The sequence below is a fragment of the Danio rerio genome, chromosome 7, assembly GCF_049306965.1.
Source record: "Danio rerio strain Tuebingen ecotype United States chromosome 7, GRCz12tu, whole genome shotgun sequence".
Lineage (NCBI taxonomy): Eukaryota > Metazoa > Chordata > Actinopteri > Cypriniformes > Danionidae > Danio > Danio rerio.
Window position 1 is genome coordinate 59,902,501 of NC_133182.1, and position 19,129 is coordinate 59,921,629.

General features: G+C 32.8%; 2 protein-coding genes across 3 annotated transcripts in view; both read right to left on the bottom strand.

The window, feature by feature from the left end:
• Window positions 1-19,129, bottom strand: part of LOC110439952 (transmembrane protein 236-like) — a 766,382-nt gene that overhangs the window by 575,292 nt on the left and 171,961 nt on the right. The gene's annotated exons all lie outside the window — the stretch shown is intronic.
• On the bottom strand, window positions 8,070-9,722 carry sox32 (SRY-box transcription factor 32). The gene is given in 2 exon segments (NM_131851.1): window positions 8,070-8,949; window positions 9,396-9,722. Coding segments are annotated over 2 exon segments (924 nt in total). The 5' UTR covers window positions 9,709-9,722; the 3' UTR covers window positions 8,070-8,338.

The following is a 19,129-nucleotide window of genomic DNA, read 5'->3' on the forward strand; positions in this document are numbered from 1 at the left end:
GTGTAGTGCAGTTTGGGCACCCATTTCTGTATTACAGTACATTAATCTAGGTTTACATTGTTGTTTTTGCATTTCTTTTTTGTAAACTCTCTGACTTCAATTATTGGTACATAAATATCACTTAATAAATAAATAAATAAATAAATAATAAATGATAAAATAATAATAAATGAATGCATGTCAAATAACTGTGAGAGCAACTTAATTGTAATGCTTTTCAAGTCTTTCTTACAATATGTAGTGATTTTGTGAACAGAACAAAAACAAATACATCAAAATTAATAACATCACATTAAGTTGACTGAGACAGGCTGGTGGAGAAATTACCTTATCCCTGTTTTATTTTCAAATTTCCCATATTTTTATTACATTTTTGAAAAAAAATTCTAGTAGAGTTGTGCTTCTGCTAATGTTTGAATAAACCATATGTTTATACTTGTTTTTTATGTAAATGTAACTGCTTTACTAAAACCTACATTTAACATACGCCTAGTTCCTACTTTTACATTCTCATTATACTCCAAAAGTGTTGGGGTAGAGTTTAGATATGAATATATGTAATATCCAAGATAACACAAGACAGAGCCATTAACACTGTACTGTATGTAAATGTTAAGACCACACACAGTTAAGGTTATTTGGAGTATAAAAATACCAGCGAGATCAAAGACACACATACTGGCCTCTCTCCACCCACATACACACACTAAATAAACACACAACCTGAGCAGAGGAAGTGCTAAAAGCTGAGATCTAAAGTGTATTTTATCATTGCCCTAAAAGAAAATCTGATTTCCATGTTAAACCTGAAAAAATAAATTGTGCCTAATATACAATACTAAATTGTGCATAATAACACTAACTAACCTTCAATAAACATTGCAGGTTTAAGTGAAATGTAACACAAACCTGATTTGTTCAGTTTAGCTTATAAACTAATAAGCTTTATTTACCTCCTTAATCTACCTTCCTGCATACCTCCTCTACAACCTTGATCAAACACACCTGTTTTTAATTACCAAGTGCTCCTGGGGTCACCACAGCGGAATGAACCACCAACTTATCAAGCATATGTTTTACTTTCACCTGCGACCCATCACTGGGAAACATCTATACACACTCATTCACACACATTCATTACAGTCAATGTGACTGTGCGGCCCATGTGACATAATCTGCAGCCCATGGTTCTTTTCTTTATTGACATTGGGCTGACCCAATCTCAAACTTCCATGTTGGGCTCTGTGTAGCGTGCAACATAGGAATGTATTTGTCAAAATAGTCGAGAGTCATGCCTGTTTCTCACGCGTGGTATAGCAGGAACGGCAAGCAGGCATTTGAATTTTGCGTCTGCACTCTGCAGCGTAGCACAGATCAATATATTCCTGTCTATTCTATCTAGTCACCTTTCTATCTGTCCATATAAATATACTTTTTTCTTTTTATCTGCACCCTGGCCCGCGGCAATTTCCTCCTATGCTGTTTCCTTAACCTGCAAGTCTTTGTTTTACAAATTATAAAAAAATGTCTGCTTCTTAAGCTCTATAAGGAGGGTCATTCATGTATTTTAAGATGCACTTGGTCAGAAGACAATCGCATGCGATATCATGACATAGTGTTTTTGATTGTCAGCATGATGTAGGCTTATAGTGATAATAATATTTATACAATATGGTTATAATGATATTTATACATGACCAAACTAGTGTGCAATCTGTGCAACTTTTTTTTTTTACATTTAGTTTTGTAGTTCGGGCCCAAACAAATATTTGTTGCATTTCTCAATTGTTTAAGTTCATTTGATTGACAATGAAAAATCTTTTACCTACATTTGATGTTTCATTGTTGAGTTAAACATTTTTAAGGGTCTCTGATACATTGCTTTTATTATTTATCTTTATTTTATTAATCAACATTAAATGTGTGCGTCAGCAAGCAATTTTCATTATGTTCATTATTTATTAGGCTCCCTCAAAACACACAGGCACCCACATTTCCAGTGTAGATTTTAATTTTATTATAATAATAAATAAATAAAAAATGTAAGTTTTTAATTTGTCAACTCTCGTTATTTCCTATATATGGCTTTTGCGCTTTTATTGAATGGAAGTTGGTAAACATATTCAAGGGCGTGCACAGATGGGGAGCATTTAGATTGATGTAGTGAGCCGCTCTAGCCCAAAGTGCCAGGGCTGATTTCTTTGTCCCAGTCCAGCCCTGCAATGAGTACAATTGTTTGTATTCAATACTTCATTATTATTATTATTATTATTATTATTATTATTATTATTATTTTCATTATCATCATCATCATCATCACCATCACCATTATTATTATTATTATTATTATTATTATTATTATTATTATTATTATTCTCCATATCTGTAATTCCTGTATTTTGGCATTTTTTTGCAATCCACTTAGAATGCAAAATGAAAATACTTTTTTTTCTTTATTGGCATTGATTGTTTTAAAATTCAAATGGCATTAACATGCCTTTGTTTTTATTTCTGTAGTAAATATGGCTGTCAAGCAGGATCTTGATGCTTTATTGTTGGTATGTTGTTTACATGAAGAAATCTGTGTTACAAGTTAAACAAAAATACAAATAAACAATTGTTTTTTTTAATTTAAATAGTTTTTGTCTTGTGTTTACATTAATTTTACATTCAAATAGCCAAAATTACAATTTTCAGTCTTAAAAATGCGATCAATCGTGATTGATTTAAAAAAGTGTGATTAATTAGTTCATTTTATTTAATCGATTGACAGCACTAGTTTAGATATTTGCACACAATAGCATATCACCATTAGTCTTCAGTCAATAATAGCATGAAGAGTATCGTTATCCAGTTCACTTTGTTTATGACAATTCCAAGAGTTATAAATAATCATTTGGTTATTACCAAATTAATTTATGTGTTTAACAGATACTAAACTAATGAATAGTTTTGGAGTAGAGCTGCTAATAAATTGAAATGAATTCGACATTATAATTTAAAAGCTGCAATTCTTGTCCAGGAAGCACAGCTCTGTGATCAGTAGTAAATCTCCTCTGAAGGCCAATGGGCGCTCTTGCTCAGAAACTGCAAATACACTCCAAAGAAAACTATCATTGATTCAACCTAACTACTAATCACACAACTGCAGGATCATCTCACAGAATGATTCATTTTAGACACTACACACAAGTCCACTTCAAAAATCCATTTCAGACATTCCTGCTTAGTCTTTGATTTTTCAGGTGTCACCACAGCAGAGTGAATTGTTCAGATGTTTAATGCTGCGAATGCCCTCTCTAGCTGCAACCCAGCACAGAGAGTACACTAATCTGTGAACCTCCAGAACTGGGAACTCTCTCTCGTTCACACACAGACTCATACAACACGGTGGATTTAGTTCCATCCATTTGGACAGGGGGAAACTAGGGGAACTTGGCATCCTACGCAAAAACTGGGACAACATGCAAACTCCACACAGAAATTCCAGCTGGCCCAGCCGGGACTTGGACCAGAGACCTTCTTGCTGTGAGGTGCCAGTGCTAACCACTAAGCTTTTAATCAGCCAAAAATTAAAAATTAAAACATGCCACAATCCCATGCCACATAACTCAATACCCTCCTGGTCTCGCTTTACTAATTTAGTTACAGACAGAATTAAACAATCAAAAGCTTTTGATGCATTTTCTTTACTGTCACTTTGACAGAATCTTCTTTAAAAATAGTTCTGAAAAATCCAGTTCATTACTCAAAAGATGCTCAGTTAGCTGATTGATCATTATAGTAATCATCATTAGATTAGTGCATTATAATGATAAAATAAAACAACAGCATATGATTAAATTTAGCTCTCAGTGTGTGTATAATGTGCTTCAGTATAATTTACGCTTTATTAAAGTTAAGACCTTTTATTACACATTCTATAGAATGCATATTGTTTGTTTACACACACACACACACACACACACACACACACACACACACACACACACACACACACACACACACACACATTGTTGCATTTAAAGTAGCACACATGCACTTTAAAGTTTATATTTTGAGAATGCCAGCATGCACACAGCAGCCATGTGTACATTAAAATATAAATTGTACATACATTGTAATTTTTCAGGCCAGACACTTACTTTTGTTCCAAGTTTGTAACAAACTTTTCAAACCAGCAGAACATTTATCAGGGTCTGTGCCTCGTACTTTTCATTGCAGAGCTTAATTAGATGCAATGTCAGAATGATCTGTTGATTAGACTTACAGTTTTTCTTGTTTGCTTTGACCTGGTTAACTAAACTAGGTTCCACTTCATTTTCATTATCACTATTCCAAGAGCAGAAGACCGGTCTTGCAAATCTGTAAACCCTTTCTCATTGGGTTGACACATTTTCCCCACCATTTTTCCAAACAGTTAACACAGATTTCATTTAAGCAGTCCAATCTTCATTGTTTTAGCTATGGTAACCAAACAGAAACTGTCTATTCCTAACCATTAGAAACTACCAAGATCAGTATGAATTCACTGAAGCACCGGTTTGACACTCCTTCACACAAATCTTCAATTAGCAATCAGTCTGCAAACATTAAAAATGGTGGAAGGTCTGTGTTGTTCTGTGTCAGCATGGTTGGAGGAGGTCAATAGTGGCTATGTCCTATACTCCCAATAGATTTGACTGTATATTGGTTGACATGTGTTTTCTCTAATATTTACATTATTTTATTACTTTTTTCATTTTTCTGCAAAAAAAAAAAAAAAAAAAAATATATATATATATATATATATATATATATATATATATATATATATATATATATATATATATATATATATATATATATATTTATTTTTTTTTTTTTTTATTAATTTTTTTTTAACGTTATTTCAGTTTTCAGCCACAGTTTGAAAAATGTCATGAATTCAATATAAGTTTAATCAAAGCATTTCTTATTCTGGATCCAATTCTTTGCAAAAAGGCAAATTTGACAGCCCAAATAGAATTCACACTGAGTTTTGTGTTTTGTTTTTTGTTGTCCATTGTCTAATAATTAATTGAAAGAGCTCATATACTTGTTTGCAAGTTGTGTTGTTTGAAGGTAAAACTAGCTTTTGTTGCATATTTTAAATGTTTTGACACAGTATGTGCATTTTGCAAGCATAATGTTTCATTTTGACCATGAGGCCGCTGTTTAGGCCTGTGTGTTAACTGTTTTGAAAATGTGGAATTTCAGTTGACGGCTGCATCAAGGCAAACAAGAAAAACTGTAACATGTCCTGCATCAAGGACAATCAAGTTTTTATAATGTTTTAGTCAGTAGGCAAGTGTAACACCCCAATATAGACAACAACAATAAAAAAGTCCTTGAAATCTTAAATCCAACAAGAACTCAAACATTTGTTTCCTGCTAATATTTTGTAGGTTTTGCCATTTCAGGCTTTAGCAAATTTCTCATAAAAACATCTAAGTCAGTGTTCAATTTGAGTCATCACCTGCTGGTAACAGGTAATGTCATATTTTACAATGTAGTACAGCTAGCAACATATTAATGCTAAGCACCACAATACACAAAGTACAAGTCAGTTCAAGTCCTTGACTGAATACATCTATTCTGTTGAGGCCATAATAGGAAGTGTAGTACATCTAAATATCTTATGAAGATTTCTTCCATATCAAGTGATTAGACACATAATCATTAAAAGGCCAGTCTAAATTTTGATTCTGTTCGGACATCTTTTTTTTTCATTTCCCTTTTTCAAAATACTTCAAAATTCTTTTATGCATACTGAATTTTCCACTCAAGTAATATTAACACGTCCGAAGCATTCCTGGAATGTTGGAGCGGTCAGCTTATCAGAACAGGATCATTTCTGAGAAGAAAATTCCATATTTTGAACAAATATTACAACAGTTCAGAATCAATATTACAAATGCCAGATTTTATACAGTGTGCATCCTTTATAGTGTGTAATGATTGCATAATTCTGATTAAATTCATTCTCATTAAATAAACTTTTACTATTTTTACCAGTTTTGGGTCACATAAATGAAGATCGTTTTGCATGAAATTAAAACTGCATGAAAAAAGCTGCTAAATACACTGAACTAACATTCAAAATTTATTTGAAAAGTAATTTTATTTCAATATCAGTTCTGCATCATTAAACATTTTTGAATGCTGTAATTCTTTCTCCATTTCAAACTGTCTTACAGGACTACGCCTTTAAAATTGTTGTAGGCTACTCAGTGAACATAAAAAATGGATAAAAAACAACTCCAACACCAACAATATAGGTGTTAGAGAAATATAATCTGGTAACAAGTTATTTTGAGGTGTACTTGTTACACATTAGCATTACTACACTAATATACATCATACATAAAGCCATGCAACTAAACAAACCCTCATCTTATTTATAATCATATTGTAAGATCATAGTTAATTAAAAATATACACTGGAACTAGGGCATTGTAAAATAAAATGTCACCCATAATCTTTGAAGCATTATTTTTACAATTTCATCAAATGTAAGTCTTGTTGTATATAGTTTGGACCATCTGTGATTGTTATTTTTTGCTCAAATTTTTTATTATTTTTATTTTTGCTCTCACACATATTTAAAGTCTTAGATAATATGACCAATATATCAGTATTTAAACAATTAAATATATGATGTATAAATTAACTGGAGTGATTAAAACAGATTTCCCACGCTTCTTGAAAGTATTTAAAAGTATTTTAGACATATGGATTCAAGGTTTAGGAAGTACTTAAAAACAAACACAGGTCCTTGAAAGTGCTTGAAGTAAATTTGAAATTAAATTTGTGTATAGTTTTATTTTAACAAATGTACTCAGTTGTCAAAGACAGAAAAAAACTATATAATTCTTAAATTTACAATCTTAATATTGTATGTTGAATATTGTACAATAACCATTGACAAATAAGTAACCACATTTGACTCAGCAGTATTGAATTCAACAAATTTTATTAAAGTTCTTTGAACATGACTTTTCTAAACGATCAACATTTTTGATAATTATTCTGGCATTTTTTATGTAAATTATAAGTGCAAGTGAAATGTTAAGAACAGTAAGACCTTTTATGGCACTACATACGCTCATTATATAAATTACACAGGTACTTGATTTAAAATGAATGGTTCTTTAAAAAAGTTCTTGAAAGTCCTTGAAAAGTGTGGGAACCCTGGGAACCCCAGCAAAATTACCAATTACTGTTTATGAAACCAAATATAAATATTTTTTTATAAGTTATCAAATAAATAAATGAATAAATATTTTGTTATTTTATGTGATAATAAATAAAAATATATAATAAGATACAAATAAATGAAAAGTAAAAGTGGAACAAAAAAAACTTTTTTGTACCAATGATAAACAAATTTCCATTGCAGGCAATTCAAAGAACTAAAATCCTAATCAGTGCAGGTTTTCTGACTTAGGGATGAACCTTTAAGATTTTACATGACAGCCCGACCCTTAAACCTGGCACCCCAGTAAAAAACTGGATGATGAAAATACTCATGATAATGTGAAAGAGCTACACATGAATGTGTGCTTGGTTGATCTTGCCATTAAACTACAAATCAGCATTAATTCACGGAGTCTCACCCTCCACCCGTTTAATCAATATTACAATGCAGAAATGTCTGTTTAAAACCAAGATGACTGAAGACAAACTAAACATTGCATCAAATTAATATTGCTACTTGTGAATATTTTTATTTGTTTATATTTTATTTCCAAGACAATATGTTTGTTATTAGTACTTAGTAGGAGGCTACAATTAAAAACATATCCAGCACTGAATATAGGCATATTAAGTAAGAGTTAGGAAAATAGTTTTTATTTTGGACTTTTAGTGGTGGGATTGTTGCCTGAAAAATATTTAATAAGTAGACTGTGGGTTATGATCACCAAGTTGTATTCAGGAATTTATTTTATATATAGTGTTATTGCTATTATTTAATAGTTTTTTTTTATAATTAATATTTATTGATGAATCCATTTTCCAAACAACAATTGAAAGAATTAAAGTGATGTATGTATTGACATATTCATTTATTTACATCATTTGAAAGATCATTTTTTCACATGTAAAAAAAATCAGTACAAACTGGTCAAGTTAACAACTTTATCATTACATTTACTGTATGTCAGCAAATATTTTGCATTAGATATTATAAATAATCTATGGTTATCATACAAATAGTACCTGTGTTAAAGTAAGAAATTGTTTCAGTCAAAAAACAAAATCAGCAGCAATCTGGATGGAAGCAGCAGTCATCATTCAAGTGTTCATCAAATGTTTTCACTTTTTGCTGTGGTCCAAAGTCTGTGCTGGATTGAGGTACTGGTCAAATTCACTGCGATCAAGCTGGTCCAACATGTCTGATCTCACCTGTTCTAGATAAAACTCCAGAGAAGGTCCACCCAAACACAGCACACACGCACAACCCTCCGTTCCCCACCTATCATGGAGCTCTACAGCGCTCTGCTGGACAGAATGCTGTGAATACAATAGTGACTCTGAGTAAGCAGACCGTGGCAGATGCACAGTAGACAAGTTCAGTGAAGTCGCGCCACCATGAAACACGTTTCCACTTGATGATGTTGCCTCGAAGTGGTATGATGAAGAGTGGTTTTCAAATGAAAACCCATTGTGGGGAAGCCTATATGAGTTTATTTGATTGTAGGGCCGCTGAGGGGCTTGACCTTGAAACATATAGCTGAGATCAAAGGTGGCATTTGGAGAGCTGACGTTCTCACTTGAAGGCATCTTGCTGCTCCGCTTGTTGCACTTTCGTCGACGGGGCCGGTATTTGTAGTTAGGATAGTCAATGGTATGCTGGATCCGTAGTCTTTCTGCTTCTTGCATGTACGGACGCTTATCTGCCAGAGACATTGCTTTCCATGTCTTGCCTAAAAAATAACAATACGAAAAGTTTTAGTTTAAACAATATAAGATCAGTTATTAGAACTTCTTTTCTTGTCTTAAAAGGATAGTTCAGCCAAAAATAAAAATTTTTCCACTTCTCATGCTCATCCTTCACTTGTTTCTTTTAGTTTCTTCTGTCGAACACAAAGGAAGATATACTGAAGAATGTGGAAAAGTAGGCTATAAGTCATTATTGACCTTACAGCGTTTTGTTCTTACTTTGCATGTGAACTGTTTTTTTTAACATCCTATTTTGTGTTCAACAAAAAAAGACATGCATAAAAGATAACCACTTGAGTGTGAGTTTTTTCTTTTTACTTTTAAATTGTTGTGTAAACTATCCTAATAATAACTAAACAATGTACACTGGACCATTTCTGCCCTAATAGGATGCTTTTAATAAAGCTCAAGTTAAAGTTTTTCCACTCACCAAGTATTTTGCTGAGGTCAGTGTTCTCCAGGTCCGGGTTTAGCTGCGCAAGGCGTCTGCGCTCCTCTTTCGTCCAGATGATGAACGCGTTTAAAGGGCGTCTTACTCGAGTTTCCACGGGCGCTTTCGCTTCGGGACTTGAGCAGCTGGATTCAGACCCGACAGACACCGGGCTTAATGGGCCCGACGCGGGGCAGTGGGCCGTCCTGCGCTGTTCGTCGTTCTGATGTTGCAAATAGTGGCACTGCTGAATTTCAGGCATCCTTGTGGTGTGTCTCATTTCAAGGTCAGGGAGCATCCGGTCGAGATACATGCTGTTTTGCGTCCGATGAGAAGTTCGTCCTGGTCCAGCTCAAAGATCGAGGCTTTAAAATGGCTGTGGACCAATGGGGGCGCGGAGGAGTGGATTAAAGGTGTGAAGCGTGAGAAGTTTCACCTTGGTGATAAAACTTATGTCTTCGTTGCAAACGAAATACAATTTAAAAATAATAATAATAATAATAATAATAATAATAATAATAATTTATAAATCAATAGAAACACATTTTGAACAGTTAAACTGATTTAACTGAGTCAAAATTTTAACAAAGTCTAAAAAAAAAAACAATGAATAATTGTTGGTTGAAGTTGCTGTTTGCTTGCTTAGTTCAAATTTGACTGATATTAAGTTCTGGAATTTTCTTTTAATGTACGGTTCATTCCTCTGTGGGGCCCCTAATAAAAGCATGGCCTGATCCAGATAGTAAGGGCTTGTTTGTGCTTATTTAATATGTAATTTAATTTAACAATAAAACACATCTTTTCAACTTTTCTAAAAGGGTCAGGAGAAGTTTACTCTCGCATACAGAAGCCTATCAAATCACATAGCATCAGACTACGTGCTGCATTGAACCTTCTCCAGATAAACTTATGTTTAGCTACGCCCACAGGACACTGGCCACTATGCAATGACATGAATAAATCGAGAAATCTCATTTCAACCCTTCGTAAAATGTTTGTTCTCCAGGAGGCTATTGTAGCCAATACGAGGGATGTTTTGATAAAGTGACTGTTTAGCTATGCCAAAGTCCTTGATAATTAATGTTTATCAAAAAAAACAAACCAAGTGACCATAAGTAAAACAGAGAACACAGAACATAGCCTACACACACTGTAAAAACGCTTGTACAAATCCTTCATGTCGTCCCACACAAATGAATTAAGTTACCTTGACCGTTTTTTTTTTTCTAATTTAAGTGGATTAGATATAAAACAATTAAGTTATCGATAAAAACTTAAGAATTTTGTTTTAATAAATTTTAAATAAGGACTTTGAACAAATTGTTTTTAAAGTGCTTAGTGAGTTTAACCCTTAAAACCTTCAACATTTTTCGATTTTCAAAAAAAGTAATTCTGCATAGAGAGAGAGAGAGAGAGAGAGAGAGAGAGAGAGAGAGAGAGAGAGAGAGAGAGAGAGAGAGAGAGAGAGAGAGATGTTATTTATTTATTGGCTAGATTTAAAATAAACCAAAACACAACAAAAAAATATTAAGTGATGATTCCTCGGATTTACAATTTATTTTAAAGGAAAGTTATTATAAACAATTTTTGGGTTGAATTTAAACAAATAAATTGAGTTAAACATTAAGTTTATTTTGTTTGCTTAAATTTAACACATAAATTGTTTGCAACGATTTTGCAGACATCATTTTTTTCAGTGCAACTGGCGTAAAATTTCAACAACAGGCAACACAGCTCACAGACTTGCCACTGCAGTCTGGTGCACCTGTTGTGCCCGTGTGTAGTGAGAGATACGAGCTGAATGAATACCCTCCAGCAGTCAGCTTTTGCAGCCGTAATAGAATCATGAAAAGCTTTGACACCTTGATTAAACACAGACTCGTCTGATCAGAAATAGTCGCGCAGTTAATTCAATGACTGCAGTGATCAAAGTTTAGATTTTATCTTGCGGTCTGGCTCATGGCGCAGCAGCGAAACCTGTGGCCTGGCTTTGACAAAGCTAAGAGAGGGCTGGTCGTTAATCGATACGATCTGAGCATAATGCATGTTAGACAGTCTAATGATACTGGAGTTAATCGAATTGAAGTCGAGCGTCTTGCTTTATCATTTGCCTCACGAGACCTACATGATTGAGTATTTGTTAATTGGAGACTAATTCGATCTTCTGATGATTATGATGAAAAGCTGTTCAGCCTTGCTTATCTGAAAAGTAAAACCATATTAGGCTATACAAGAACAGCATGGCAATAAGAATAATATAAATAATATGAACGCGATTTATGGGACCTTTTGATTTTGTTTAACCTAAATATAGCCTATCAAAAACGAAAATCTACAAATCTTAAACACACGGCGTTTAGCTTATTTAGTTGCTCTGTTTTAACTGCGGCTTCTACGTCCAAATAAATTAAGAAACGACATTTTAAAAAAGCTTAAGAAAAAATAAACCAAAACTCAAATCAACAACCTCCTGTCTTTAAATGTCAAAATGGGAATACACTTTGCAGAATGCATAATTTACATATGAATTGTGCGAAATGGCCACTATACCAATAAACATGCGTCTTTTGTGTCTTAATGCTTACACTAATAAATGATTCCTTTTTTTCAGTAAACCTTGGTCACACTTTTTTAAACTGTTAGATTTACGAGTGGAATCCACATCTGAGGATAAAACGTGTGACTGTGCTGTAGTTAGGAGTGATAATGGTGTTAGTTAATTAGTTTGAGCGACTCAGCGTGATTACAATAATGTTAGTTTCGGTTGTTTTTCGAAGTCCAAAAAATAAAATAAAATAAATAAATTTTTTTTTAATTGTTTAAGGCTTAAATGAACTGGTTCTCAGCCTCCAACACATTTCGACAAAACACCTTATTAGGAAATATTTTATTGTTTTTGTTTTAATTTATGATTTTAGACCTATAGTTAATTCACAGGTAAATGTAACCCTGGGACACAAAACTAGTTGCAATAACCAAAAATACTCTCAATGAGTCAAAAAAATAATAATAATAATAATATAATAATAATAAAAAAAGCCTAGGATTTGAGCCTCTTTTTTGGCTCAAATCCTATTAATAAATTATCTAGTGTCCTGAAAATATTTTATAAATTTCCTATTGTAAATGCATCTAAACTTACATTTAGATTTGACGCAATTTTCACAAATAGGCCTAACTGGAGCATTTTCAAAACTCTTAGAACTTACATTAAAACGTGCACCTTTTCCCAAATATTTCAATACTCAGAATTACAAAATTTCCCTTTCACTTCACAAAATAAGTTTCATACGTAGGCTATATATTTAATCAGCCTTTCATAACACTATCAAACTTTTGATTGTGCATTTCTTATCATTCAGTAATACATTTGTTTATCAATTAATTCAAATGATCTTTATCCTTAAGCAATGAATTTATTATGTATACAGATTTTCAACTTGTGTGGTTGTTGTCTGATAATGTTTACGTTATGTTTGCTTGTATAAGTAAACAACCTGATGTGTTCTTTTGAACACACTTTTATTTAAATTTTTAAATATAGATATTAATTAATTACACATCACAATGCTCTTGTGTTCTGAAACAATGACTATGTACTATAATGCTACTACACTGAAATCATGAAAGAATGGCTAGAGGTTTTGCAAGTGTGATCTTATAGATTTGTCCTAGGAAATTTAAAGATGCACACCTTACTCATGAAAATAGCACCAACCGAATTTGTATTATCCCTCAGATTTCAGAAATTCAAATAGTTTTATCGCAGCCAAATATAGTCTATTTTATATATATATATGTATATACTCAATAAAAAACTACACTAATGGTTTTGTGGTCTAGGGTCACATGTAATCTAACTAGGCCAGGGACTGTCTTATAGTCTATTTATTTCTAAAAGTGATAATCTTGGGTTATTGTTTCAATAACATTTTACTGCTGTTATTTTGATATGGGACAGAAGGTAAAGAATGTGTATGACCAGGCAATTCCTGAGAATCGGCAAACAGGGTACAGCATCAAACTACAAAAAAATAGTTCATTGGATTGACAAAATGTTTTAAGGTAAGTGGTTGAAAACAGTGTATATGAGCTGACTTTAAACAAACAAATTAGGTTGAACATTACTAAATTTAATGTTTAAATTGAGCACAAATATATATATTTTTTGTTTTGTTTATATGTTAAAGTCTCAATACCTATTTGGATCCAGATTAAAATTTAGTTGGGTAATGCATGATGTGTTGCATCGGTAGGATCAATACGGGACAAGAGAAAGTATAATACCACACTCTTCAAAAATAAAAAGTGACCAGCATTATAAAATATCTAAAAGCTATTTGATAGATAGTAAGCAATACTGATAAAGTCCTAAAAGGGGGGTCAAAAAATCGTAGCGATTAAATTGCGAATACAGCCACTTCCATACAGTGCTGTCTGATGGAGTACATTAAATAACCATTGTATACAAGTATTGTATTGGCTCAGTGGGTAGAATCAGATAACAAGCTTACAGTACTCAGTTCACACAGTCTTCTTCTCTCCTCCATCTGAAAGTCTTTCGAAGTGGACACACACGTGTGAATGTATTTCCAACGCCTCAACCTCAAACAGAAGTCAGTCAGCACAACACACACGCACACACACACACAGGATTACAAGACCCCTACTGGGACTTCTTGCTTACAGAGCCCTCATTAGTAAAATACAATGGCACTCCGCCCTTTAAAAGAACACACAAGTCCACCACTGAACAGAACTGTGAACAGAGTTGATCATTTCTGTAAAAGATGAATGTTAATTCATATACCTACACACTGAGATCTATATGGTGTTGATAGTTGTAATTAAGGCTTCATACAGTGTATTGAAGTTACTGTTAATTTTTTTTGAATGGGAGAGGAGCCACAGACAGTGACGCAGTGGGTAGTGCTGGTTCGAGCCTTGGCTGGGTCAGTTGACTTTTTTTGTGTGGACTTTGCATGTTCTCCCTGTTCGCGTGGGTTGCCTCCGGGTGCTCCGGAGTTTTGAGTCCAAAGAAATGCGGTACAGGTGAATTGGGTAGGCTAAATTGTCCGTAGTGTGTGTGGATGTTTCCCAGGGATGGGCTGCGGTTGGAAGGCCATCCGCTGCGTAAAAACAAGCTGGTTGAAGTTGGCAGTCCATTCCGCTGTGGCGACCCTGGATTGGTAAAGGGACTAAGCCAAAAGGAAAATGAATGAATGAATGTGGAGCCACAGACATCATTATAGAATCAAACTGTTTTAAGAGTTAAAATTCAATAATGAAGAGTTTAGATGAAAAAATCTCTAAATGCCATTTAATATTTTCTTCTAAAATTTGCATTTTTCTCCAACTCCTCTGTGTGAACTCAGTGATTTTACTTTTATAGTGACGTACATGTTCTATTCATTGGCTTTAAAATTAAATAACTGAACATAAATATAGGAAGCAAAGAAAAATCCTCATTTTAGGAGGGCATTTTAGATGGCATTTAGAAGTTTTTGCATCTGAACTCTTCATATATTCAATTCTGTAGATGTTCTGAATAGTTTTAAACTATGATTGTATGTTTGTTTTGATGGATGAATGCTATTACCTGTTATTTTTGTTTGTTTGTTAAACCGTATACTGCCTAATCTTGGCCAGGATGCTCTTTTAAAAGAGATTTGTAATCTCAATGTGCTTTATCTCAATGTGCTTCAATAATAATAAAATACATCAGTGATTTTTTTCAAGCTTTGGACACCAGTGTTGGGGAAAGTTACTTTTGAAAGTAATGCATTGCAATTTCGAGTTACTCCCAAAAAAGTAACTAATTGCACTATAGTTACTTTTTATGGTGAGTCATGGGTTGCACTTTTGTGTTATTTTTTCTACCTGGCTGAGGCTTGATCTCTTTCAGAACTTGCAGGGTTTGTTTTTCTTTTTGTAACAGAGGAGCTCTGCAATTACCAATTCACTGTATAACATACCCTCTCATTTACCTTAAAAAATACATTTAAAATGCTCAATTAGGATAATGTTATCTTCTGAGAACAACCTGATCTCAGAGCTACACGTGTCATATAAACAGATTAATGTCTGATTAGTTATGTAAAACCGCTGTCCATTGAGACAATCTCTTTTTCCTTTTCTTTGATGCTTTCAAAATAATAAATACAATCTTTCATTGAGTGTGTGATTCAACAGAACGACGTTCATTTTAATTGAGCAATTAACTTTTTGAAAAGCTAATAATTAAAATAAAAAGTTATTCACATTACTTTTTTAAAGTAACTTCAATAATATAACTTTTTTTAAAGTAATGCGTTACTTTACTCATTACTTTAAAAATTTAATATTATTTTGTCACTTGCATTACTTGTAATGCATACACCCACTGTTGGTCACACTTTTTTTTGTATACACTACCGGTCGAAAGGTTGGGGTCAGTAGGATATTTACATGTTTTAAAATAAGCTTCTCCTTCTCACTAAAGCTTCATTTATTTCAGCAAAAAATACATTAAAAATTGTAAAATGCTATTGCACTATAAAATAACTGTTCAAAATACTGTAGAATTTAATAATTTATTTTAGTGATTTTAAAGATGAATTTTCAGCTTCATTACTCCAGTCTTCAGAGGCACATGATCCTCCAATATTAATTATTATTTATGTAATATTACTAAAAGCAATAATGTATGGAGTAATCCATTGAGAGTAAACTACATACAATAAGAAAGCAGTTACTTTAAATTTTTATAAATATTTAACCATTTTTTTTTACATTTATTAAATGTCGCCTTCATTAGCAGAATAATTTTCTTTAAAAAAAAAAAAAACAGACCCCAAACTGTTGACCAGTAGTGTACATGTAAGAACAAGTAGTAATTTACTTATATAGCACATTTTTTGACAACACACAATCAATGCTAATTAAAATAAAAAATCACCCAGCTAATAACAACTGATAACAACTAATACCTAAAAAAAAAAAACTCAACTTTCAAAAGGTAAAGGGCGCAAGATACAATTTTAAAAGGTTTTTAAAAACAAGTTGGAGTGAGCCTAATGTGAGGTGGAAGCTTATTCCAGCATTATCCAAAACAAGACAGGGATGTTATAACGCAGTGTGTGAGTTTGCATTCTCTGGTGAGTAAGTGATAAGTCTTTTATCAGAGCTGTCCATTGTTCAGTTCTCAGCTAACTGTGATCAACTACTGTATGCCACAGCAGGCGACTGCACTGTATTCTGCTCTTATTCTCACACCTACATCGCATAGACATTTGTCTCAGAGTTAAAATACACTTCAGTCTAAAACATCTAAATCAGGGGTGTCCAAACTTTATTGTATGAAGGGAAAAAAACAAATATCATTGGGCTTAAAAATACCTTGAAAACATTACTTTTTTTTTTAAATTAACTAATTAAATTACTTTAAAAAAAAACTAATGCTGTAAAATTCTAAACGATAACTTATTAAAATGAAAAAATATATATAATAATAATAAATAAATCATTTATAACAAAGTGGAGTTCAACTGCAGAATCTTCCTTTGCCTTTATTTGCTCACTGATGCATTCTTCTCTATGTCGGGTGAGAGTACGTACATTAAAAAAAAAATAATAATCTTATATACAACAAGACTTAATTACAACATTTCATTGAAACATTTCATATTTCAGTTTTTTTTTTTTGTAGCTTTTGTAGCAATACAACAAACAAACAAAAATAAGTTTACTAAGGTTACTTAAAATAAGAAATCTCTAAACCATCCTCCTCCTCTTAATTTTTCTTCTTCAACATTACCATGGGTCAATTTAGGCCTGCAGGCCCTAGTTTGGGCAACTCTGATCTAGATTAAAGGGACAGTTCACCAAAAAATGAAAATTCTGCCCCCATTACTTACTCATACTTACTTACTTATTTTATTTCAATACTGTTTTTGTTTCAATCAAATTTTAACTCTTAAAAGGTAACTTTTTTGTAGCAACATAAGACTAGCATAACAAGAAACATTTTGATCTATAGCCAAACTGTAAACTAAAAATTCACTCAACTTAAAATTGTAAGGCAACTTGCTGCAGAGATTTTTATTTTAGCTGACACAAATTGAGCAAGGTGCAGTACTTGGGTTAAAAATGAGTTAACTCAAAAAAAGCTGTGCAGCAAGTTGACTTATAATTTAAGGTTCAGTAAATTTTTCATTCATTCATACATTTTCATTCGTTTTAGTCTCTATTTGATAGGTCACCACAGCGTAATGAACCACCAAATACTCCAGCATATGTTTCACGCAGCAGATACTCTTCCTACTGTAACCCAGTAATGGGAAACACCCAAGCACTTTCACACACACACACTCATACATTACAGCAAATTTAGTTTATTCAATTCACCTATAGCGCATGTCTTTAGACTGTGGAGAAAAACAGAGCACCGTGGAGGAAACCTACGCCAACATGGGGAGAACATCCACTTCACACGAAATGCCAACTGGCCCAGATGGTACTCGAACCAGTGACCTTCTTGCTGTAAGGTGACAGTGTTCATTTTAATTAGTTTCAGATTCTAGACTTAAAAAATATAAAAACTATAACAACATATAGAAGATTTTCACAACCACAAACGGCATTTGTAAAGTAAAATGATGAAATTAATGGATCTTTTAAAACGCATTTAATGATGAAAAAAAGCTTTTTAAGGGCCGCACTAACATTTATATTTAAAAAAAAAAATCTGAATTATTTGATGTAACTTTAGGACAATAATATATATATATATATATATATATATATATATATATATATATATATATATATATATATATATATATATATATATATATATATACATATATATAGTCCCTTTCAGAATATATATATATATATATATATATATATATATATATATATATATATATATATATATATATATATATATATAATATCTATGTATATATTTATTTTGACCCCTGAAAGTCATGACAAGGTTAAATGTTTCTTGCGTTTTTTTAAATAAGTTAATCAGGTTTAAACTTGATTTTATACGCATTTCATCTTAAAAGTATTGTGGGCCTAAAAATTTAGATTTTGTCACTATTCTTTCACATTAAGTGATTTCAAACCTTTATGAGTTTCTTCCATCTGTTGACCACAAAATTAGATATTTTGAAGAATGCTGACATCCACAGATATTACGAAAGTTTTAAGCTTCCTTCAAAATACCTTATTTTAAGTTTAAAAAAACAAACTTAATTTCATAAGTAAGGTGTAAATTTACCCTCAGCACAGAATGAAAAAAATACTGTAAACAAGTTGAATCAAATGATAGACAAATTCAATCGGGTGAGGCAGTGGCGCAATAGTAGTGCTGTCGCCTCACAGCAAGAAGGTCGCTGGCTCGAACCTCGGCTCAGTTGGCGTTTCTGTGTGGAGTTTGCATGTTGCGTGGGTTTCCTCCGGGTGCTCCTGTTTACCTCACAGTCCAAAGACATACGGTATAGATGAATTAGGTAGGCTAAATTGTCCGTTGTGTGTGTGTGTGTGTCCATGTATGGATGGGTTGCAGCTGGAAGAGCATCCGCTGCGGAAAAACGTGCTGGATATGTTGGCGGTTCTTTCCGCTGTGGCGACCCCAAATTAATAAAGGGACGAAGCCGACAAGAAAATAAATGAATGAAATGAATGAATGAAATTCAGTTAACTGAATTATTAGACATGCAAATGTAGCTTGATAGAAATAACTA